Here is a 9,687-nt window from a genome sequence, read left to right on the forward strand (position 1 = left end):
GATATGGTTTAAAATTTTAGGGTATAGGTAGAATTATAGTTGAGAAATTTTCAACCCGTAAATAGAATACAATATAATTTTAATAAAATTTTTAACCCACACATAGAATTAGAGTAGAGTCCAAACCCGAAGCTACCCTACCATTGCCAACTCTATTGGTACCATATTCAGAATTTCGGATTCTTTAGACTGGTACGGTAAAGTTTCTTTTGTATTCCAATCCAATGAAATTTCCATAAGGCCCCATACTCCATACCCTATGCCATGAAATGTCACCAAATTCACTAATTTCAACATATGAATATTGGTGTAGAAATATCTTTACATAAAATTTATAATTAAAAAATATTAAATAATTTAATATATTTAATTAAATTATTATTTAATATTTTTTAATTATTCATAATTCAACTTTTTTTTTGCTGAACCATCAAGAAACCGGTCCAACAACCGATATTAAATTCGGTTCAGCCTTCAATAAAACCACCCAATTTACAAACCGGAAGTAGAAAATTGGATTTTTTTTATTTTTTTGGGGGGGTCAGAGTCAGAGATTAGGGATTTTAATTTGTAACATCATAGATAGATAGCACTTTCAGTATCAGAGTGTGGTTCAAGAACCCTAACTCTAACTAGAAAATTGGATAAAAACCAGATAGACAGAACGGGCCATATTATACTCTTGGATTTTTTATTTCTTTTGTGAAAAAGAGCAAATCCAATAAAAACACGAAAGCCAGCCCAACATACGCTTCATAAATCATAGTTTTATAGTATTCTTTATTAAGTTTTCATAAAAAAACTCAGAACCAGAGTGAAGGTGTGTAGCAGCCAGTGAGGAAGAGACCCAGCCCAGTAGGTTTTTTTTTTTGAAAGCAAATAGCTCAACACAATAGCAGTGGAGCACCAAAGTCACCCAATTCTCAAATTAAACAAACCTAAAAAGTAAAAACGATAACCAAACTAAATTCGTCTCCATGTCATCTCCGTCATAGCCATCAACAACTAAAGGGATCCCCACCGCTCCACTCGTTAGCACTATTTGAAGACATGTTGATAATTTCTTTAACTCCTTTGCTTGTTTGCTTAAAAATTCGTCTATTCCTTTCCAACTATAAGTTCCAGACGATCGCGGAGAAGCACCTCAACCGGTGATTACGCTCTTTCATCCTCCTCGGTTCCTCTGTCCAACTAATAAAGTGTTCTTTCATTGATCCCGGATAAGTCCATCGTGGGCCAAAAGCTAAGATCCAAGCGCTCCACACCTGCCAAGCAAATACACATCCTAGAAACAAGTGATGTACATCTTCCACCTCGTTATTACAAAGAACACAAGTAACATCAGCTTGACTGATGATTCCAAACCGGCTCAACCTGTCCTTTGTATTCACTCTTCCTATTAGAACAAACCAAACAAACAGCTCCACTCTAGGCGGAACCAACCCCTTCCAAATAGTCCTGGTGAAGCTGTAGCTAGTTACCTCCTATTTTAGTGTATAAATATTAATTTTATTATAGAATTAATTAATAAGATCTATTCAAATATCTAAATTAAAATAATAAAATAATATACAAAAATTTACCTAAAAATTACGAAAGTCTTCCCCTTTCAAATTACACCGTTACATATAGCAAAGGGACAAAAGGCGATAAGCAAACCCATACATGAGAAATGGTGGTCACATATTCACAGTTGATCAATTATGCTTGAGGCCAAACATGGAATGGGGCTACAGCTTCAAGCTTGTGTGGAAATGACTCAAACAAAAGAAAAGAGAAAAAATATCAATTCCACTGCTATCACACATTTACGTTCTTCCAGGAAATAAAAAGGATAAGATTATGGTCTCTTCCTCCACGTGGCACTCCCACAGTGGTTGCTAACGATAAGGCTAGCATTCAAATTTTTTCCACTCTCGTGTGGCTAATATCCCATAATGCTATCACTCACCCAATCCAATGGCTCAAATTCTCCACCAACCAATCCCTTCTACTTGAGGCCATTGGATTTCAATCCATCCCACTGTACCATTATATAAACAGAGTTAGAGAGGCAGCTTTTCATTTCAAGCAAGTTAGAAAAACAAAAGAGGAAAACATGGCTTCCTCCATGATCTCCGCCCCTGCTTTCACCGCGGTTAACCGTGCCTCACCGGCACAGGCTAACATGGTGGCTCCATTCAGTGGCCTGAAATCCTTGGGTGGCTTCCCGGTCACCAGAAAGACCAACGACATCACCTCCGTCGCTAACAACGGTGGAAGAGTCCAATGCATGCAGGTAACAACATATCATAACATAACAACCACTTGCAATGAATATTAATAGAAAGTCTCAGAGCTCATCACTTTTATTAAATCTAGTCAACATTTAACTATTAAGAAAAAGAGTGCTTAGCTAATGAGTTATAATTTAAATGATATAGTCTTTTCGTACTCAAATTAAGAGGTTGCGATTAAGAGGTTGCGGGTTCGAGTTTTCTATCTTTGGTAGAAAAAAAAAAGTGTTTAACCCTATATTATTAGATATAATTTTACATCATTAAAAATATTAATAATGACTAATTAATAGTTATAAATCACAAAATGTGTTAGTATCTAACACTACTGGAAGAATGATTGTATCAGGTATGGCCACCACTTGGGAAGAAGAAGTTCGAGACTCTTTCATACTTGCCAGACCTGAACGAAGAGCAATTGAGAAAGGAAGTAGACTACCTTCTAAGGAAGGGATGGGTTCCGTGCTTGGAATTCGAAGTCGGGGTCAGTTAGTTACATATTTTAACGGCTCTTTCTTGTAAACTAACTAACTAACTAACACGAATGTTGCGTGTTGGTGGTTAGTTACATATTTGAACGGCTATTTGTTGTTTGGTAACCTACTAACAAACTGTTGTGTGCAGTACGGATTTCCATACCGTGAGAACCACAGGTCACCGGGATACTATGACGGAAGGTACTGGACAATGTGGAAGCTTCCCATGTTTGGATGCACCGACTCAGGTCAGGTCATCAAGGAACTTCAGGAGGCTAAGGCTGCATACCCCAAGGCATTCGTCCGTATCATCGGTTTCGACAACGTTCGCCAAGTGCAGTGCATCAGCTTCATCGCTTACAAGCCCGAGGGCTACTAAATCTTATAAAACCAACGAATCATTCGTAGACTTCTCTTTTGTGTGTACTCAAACCATTGTAACAGCCTTTTTTTTACTTGTTCTTTATTTTTCGCTTTTGTGCGATTTCATCCTAAGTATTTTTGGTTTCTGTTTTCGGATTACCATATAAAAGGATGAGAACTGTTGAATAATAAACTATTATCTTTTGTGAAAATTCGGCTGCTATTATATTGGATTTGTTATGTAGACAATAACTTTTGTGAATAGTATGAACAATGGACTCTAGAATTGGCTCAATAAAATTAAAAAATACTTCACTTATTTAATTATAAATAGGAATAACCAGTAAAGTGAGTCATTGGATGAAAGTTCACACCATTAAAACCATCATTGATGGCTATTTGATGGTTACAAATCACAAAAGTTACTGGCCCCTAGCATTCCTCGAACATCTGGTATATTCATTATTTACATTGTTTAATATTCTTCTTGTCTATCTATACTTTTTCATTAACTTCAAGCGAAATTGATAATTGACGGTTGTCAAATAATTTAACAGATTTAATTTCGTTGTCAAATGATTTGACAAATTTAATTAAGTTATCATCTAAGGACGTTCATCTAAATGTACCTCAAATTTCAATTTTTTTAATAATAAAAGTGATTATTATATTTAGATAATTTAGTTACAAGGATCCTTTGTTGTCGAAAATGAAATCTACACTGAATTGAAGTCAGATAATGTTATTGCTAGATAAGTGATGGATCACACAAAGGAAAAATTGATGTATATAATAAGTACAGTTCATATTCTTTGGTCCCCTCCCTCCAGTAAAATGATGATTCTGAAAGCAAATTGTTTCAAAATATGAATCGCAATGGAAGAATATAATGTTGCCAGCTGATCTTCCAAAAAAAAATAAAACAATTAATATGAGTTGCTTAATTCTTGGTATCTCAATCTCAAGATACTGTATATAATCTATTGGAGCAACTAGAAATGCTTTAACAATCTTCAATTTGCATATCCTTGATGGGACAATTTCTCAAGAATCTTTCAGGGAAAAAATTAAACATTATTCTTAAAACACAAATGAGTGTTACATGCAATAAGTTTTTCGGGCCACATATGGTTTACATAATGATTTTACATTTCTGACAAGTTTACACTAAAAATTTTGATTTGAAATGTTTTTTCATTAAAAGATTAAAAAATATCAAAGCATTATCTATGATTATTTGAAGAATATTTTATTTTTATTTTTCATTAACAAAGTAGGGTATTATTCTACAGCAATGAGATGGCATTATTAGATAATAGCTAGTACAATTTTTCTTATGTACTAACTAATTATTATTATTATGAGCGGCTATATATCCAAGTCTTTTTGGCAATTAATTCCAATTAAATTGGTTTAAATTCAACAAAAATCAATTTTATTAGTGAAGCATATACATAAATATTTTGCGTTTTTCTCCTCTTCCTATTTCTTCTTCTACTTCTTCGTGTTTTTCCTCTTACTTCGCATTTTTCTTTCATTCTTCTTCGTGTTCCTTTTCCTTCTTTTTGCGTTCTTTTTTCTTGGTTTTATTCTTTTTAAGAGAGTAAATCAAGAAGAATTTTGAGAAAATGAAATAAGAAGGAAAATGTGAAGAAAAAAAAAGATGAAAAAAAGAAGACAAAGCGAAAAATAAGAAGAAAAAATTCAAGTGAAACAAAACTAAATGAACTTAAATTAAATTAAAAAATGAATCGAAATTTTTTAAGGAATAAATACTTAACTGCAACATCAAGTAAACCTCAGTTAATTCACAAATGAACTGAAATTAGTTCAAATTTGAACAAAAACTAAGTAAACAACCACACATAAACAAGTTCAGCAAATTCAAGCGAAACAAAACTAAATGAACCTAAATTAAATCAAGAAATGAAGTGAAATTTCTTAAGAAATAAAAAATTTAGTCAATACTTAATAGCAGCATCAAATGAACCTCAGTTAATTCATAGATGAACCGAAATTAGTTTAGATTTGAACAAAAACTAACTAAACAATCACACATAAACAAGTTCAGCAAATTTAAGTGAGACGAAACTAAATAAACCTAAATTAAATTAAGAAATTAACCTAAATTTCTTAAAGAATAAAAAAATTGGTCAATACTTAACCGCAGCATCAAGTGAACCTCAATTAATTCACAAATGAACTAAAATTAGTTCAGATTTAAGCAAGCAGTAAAAAAAACTCAATCATCAATAAAAACACATTGAATTCATTTCTAGATCCAAATGAATTTCAAATAAACTAAGAAATGAAACGAAATTATTTAATAATGACACAAGAAAAAATCAGTACCAATAAAAATATTAGCAAAATATTGGTGTTGTTAGTGATGATGATAACAAAAATTGAGAAGAAAGAGGAGGAAGAGAAAAAGAAGCAACAACAATGAATGTGTGCATAAATTTAAAATATTTTGTTAAACTTGATTAGTGTTATGACTTAAATATAAAGATTTATTCTATTATTATTAATCATGGGTCCGATGTTTTGAATATCTCAGATCAAATTAAATAAATAAATAAACAATAATAAAAGTTGTGAATAAAAATAACTTATATTGCATTAATATCGTAATTGGACCAGGACCTTTAGATAGCTACACTTGTGGACAATGCTAACTTAAGATAAAGAAACAGATAACAATAAGTTTCACCTCCTTTACCAATACCACATCATATATGTTTATGAAACATTGACATAATACGATTGATGGAGTAGTGCCGTATGAGACAGCATGTAATCTTGATATTAAAATGGGAAATTTCGAAGGACTCACATGATGATGCACTTTGCTTTCATCGCTATATTGATCGAGCATTCTTGTGGTGAAGATCGTAGGAAAATTAATAGTACATTCATTTCAAGCAAAATAAAAAATATAATAGTGCAAAAGTTATAAAAACAAAATAGAAATTGGAAAAGCAAAATCTTATCAAAACTAAAGCTAATTAATCTAAAAGAAGTAAAGAACTAATTCTAATTGTATTAATTGTATCACCAAAATTATATACATATACTAAAATTAATTACTAAAATCAGATAGCATATATTTATATATAAATATTATTATTTAACTTATTTTTAACATTTATTTTATTTTTAAAGTAAAAGACAAATAGGTCCCTAATCTTTTAAAATGATGACATTTTCGTCTCTCAAGATTGGAAAATACATTTCGATTCCTCACGTTTTAAAACGCGTGACAATTAGATCCCTTCCTTGAGTTGGGCTTCAAAACGGCAACGGAATATGCTGACCTGGAAGGGTAGACTGTTAAGTGTCCGTTTTAGTTGCTGATATGGATGGAGAACAAATTTTTAATGGACAAATTAGTCCTTGATGCTTAACATCTTGCCTCTGCCATGCGAGTTTCTGCTCAAAGACCCTCCCACTCTCCTCATTTTGATTATTCTGAAACTTGTTCATAGCTTGCTCCTATTGATTCAAAACCTCCTGAAGGTTGTGGTAGGCTTAGAGAAGGGGGGTTGAATCTATGCCTTCCTTTTTAGTTGCAGTTATTACCCTTTTAAAACAAATTAGCAAATCTGATTCTGTTTGAACTCAACAGCGGAAATTTATGAGACAATTTATTTTTGTCTCATGAATGTCAGAAAACAGAACACAGCAGAGAGAAGAAGAACTAACACCAGCAAGTATCCTGGTTCGGTTGCCTTGTACTATGCAACCTACATCCAGTCTCCTCCACAACTATGGAAGAATTTCACTATAGTCAACAGTATCACATACACCAATAACACAGGATTGACCCAATCTTTTCTCACTCAAGTTCTAACCTAACTTGACATTGGCTATGCTAATACTTAAGTATACCTCTTAGTGCTAACCCAACTAAGAAAGGGATACCTTTCAGGTACAAGATACAAGTCACTTAACCAACCTAAAGAAATCAGAAAATAACTCTAGGCTTTTCTCTCAAGTGTATCTCTCAACCTTTTTCCACTCATGGCTTTTTCTCAAGCTTTCTCACAATGCCTTTTCTCTCAAGAAATTACAGAAAGATAAGCTTAGAAAAGTACATTACAATCAGTAAAACATGAAGGAGATTGACTTCATCAACAGCCTCTTTGCTATGCGAAAAACCAGATTAGCAAGCCTCTGATTCAGTTCTTCATACTGGCGGAATGCACCTTTGATTAGGTTACACTGTCCAGTTAGTTGAACTTCTTCAAAGAGCTCTCTCAGAACAATAACCTCTATTCACTGGTTTTCTCTCCTTGCTTCTGAAAGAACATCAAGCTCCTTTTTATCTTCATGCATGTTCCTTGGTTCTTTATTCAAGGTCAACACCTTGAGCCTTGAGCTTCACCAACCCACAAGCTTACTTTTTCTTGTTTAATATCAAAGAGGAACCTTTGCTTCTGACTTTTCAACTTGACCGAAAGCCATGAAGAAGTAACCGGAATTGTTTTCCAATGGTCAACCAAATCTGAACCATAGAGATGCAACTTGGTCCCCAAGTTTTGATTAAGTCCGTAGATACACAGCAGAATGGGGCAGAAAATAACTTTCCCTTCAAAGCCATTTTCGGATAGAGCAGAGAGTAGGGAAGAAAGGGTGAAGATCTGATGCATGCAAGATGATATGGATTACCTTTCTTAAGCTTGATTTAGCTTGGGATTTCTGTTTTAGCTTCTGTGCTTCAAGCTTCAACTCTCTCTCTCTTGCTTCTTTGGTTAATGGCTTATGGAAGAAGCTTTTCTTCTCTTTCTCTTTCTTGCTTTTTCTGAAATCTTGATGTGACTTGATTAGAAGGAAGAAGAACGTTGCTTTTGGTTAAGCAGGAGAGAGGGAATTTCAATTCTGAAATCAGTTCGGGCTTGGATCGGATATTAGTACCTCCATTTCACTATATAAATTCTTAGTGTTACTAACATACTTATCCATCTTCCTCACCATACCTTCCATATGCTTAACTAAGAACCCTAATTCATTGACATCTATAACCCCACTCACAATGTCACTATACACATGCTCAAATCCCTGCAATGCAGGAACAGAATACTTCTTCCCTAACCATATTTATGTAAGACTATATATATAAATACTAGCACTAAAATGAAGGCCTAAATTTGAGAGTTTTAAACTAATTCTAATCCTAACACATACAGTAATACCTGAAAGGCTTTTTCAAGAGAAGCAGCAACCTTATGCGTGTATGTATCACCTGTGCAATACCATAAAAAATTGCATTCCAAGAATTAAGTCACTATTTTCTAGGAGCACAAATGTTGGAGATCATTCGATATATCAAAAACATCATCCAAATGTTTGAAATTGACCTTAAAATATACACATAAACACACTAAATTGGGACCACTAAATACACAAATTGTTAATTTGCCGTCATCTTCTTGGTCTGGTTGAAGTGGTATATCCGACATGGCACATACATATAAGACAACCAACTGAGAAGAAGCCGACATCAAGCTAACCAATATCCTTTTTCGGAGCTTGGTCGAACAAGAACCTTGAGGTAGCCATGTCACCAGCCTTTGCATAGCCATCAATTATGATCGTGAAAGAAGCAACACTCTTTTCCGGCATAGCATCAAGCACTACCCTAGCTTTGCCCAAATCCCCCACCTACACAAAATCTCATATCATCGCATTCCATGATGCTACATTCCTCTGAGGCATTTCATCAAACAGCCTCTTTGCCTCCACCATATCCCCAACCTTCACATAGCCAACCACCATAGCCGTCTATGAAACTACATTCTTCTCAGACATTCCATCAAACACCTTGCGAGCGTCACCAATCTTTCCACATTTTTCATACATATCAACCAAACAGGTTCCGACAAACATATCACCTTCAACCCCCACACCTCAACAACGAGCCATGGAGCAATTTTCTTTCGCAGTATCTGCACATGCTTGGATAGGCCTTAATCACAGAAGAGTAAGTGTACTTATTGGGAAGAGATCCATGTGCCTTCATGCGAATAAAAGCAGAGAGGGCGTCGAAAAAGTAACTTCCTTTGGTGTGGGCTCCGATGAGGGAGTTCCAGAAAAAAGGGAAAGGACCAAGGACGCGGTCAAAGACGGAGGTGTAATATGAAGCAGTGGCGGCAAAGGAGGCGGAAAGGAAAATGAAGCGGGAGATGATGAGGTGATCTTGCTCTAGAACTCGTTGGATGATGGAAGCGTGGACTTGGTAGAGGTGATGAATAGTCTTGCAGGCCTTAAGAAGGGTGACGCGACGGAGAAGAAGAGTGTCGAAATATTGAATTCATCGGAAGAACGGCGTCCTTTTGGCCTTAAGGGACGAATTTGTCCATTAATAATTTGTCCCAATCCACTTCAGCAAGTGTAACGGGCATGTCATTCTCTACCCTTCCATGTCAGCTGGCTCCGATGCCTTTTTTGCCCAAAATAGACGAGGGGTATAATTGTCGGCCGTTTTAAAACGTGAGGGATCGAAATATGTTTTCCAATCTTGAGGGACGAAAATGTTCTCGTCTTAAAAGTTAGGAACCTGTTTGTTTTCT

General features: G+C 34.7%; 1 protein-coding gene across 1 annotated transcript; it reads left to right on the forward strand.

Moving 5' to 3' along the window:
• LOC107623063 (ribulose bisphosphate carboxylase small chain 1, chloroplastic) lies at positions 1,933 to 3,327 on the forward strand. The gene is made up of 3 exons (XM_016325202.2): positions 1,933 to 2,278; positions 2,626 to 2,760; positions 2,901 to 3,327. Exons 1-3 carry the CDS (start codon positions 2,099 to 2,101, stop codon positions 3,129 to 3,131), a joined length of 546 nt encoding a protein of 181 aa, XP_016180688.1. The 5' UTR covers positions 1,933 to 2,098; the 3' UTR covers positions 3,132 to 3,327.

Source organism: Arachis ipaensis, chromosome B10 (assembly GCF_000816755.2).
Source record: "Arachis ipaensis cultivar K30076 chromosome B10, Araip1.1, whole genome shotgun sequence".
In the NCBI taxonomy this organism is placed as follows: domain Eukaryota; kingdom Viridiplantae; phylum Streptophyta; class Magnoliopsida; order Fabales; family Fabaceae; genus Arachis; species Arachis ipaensis.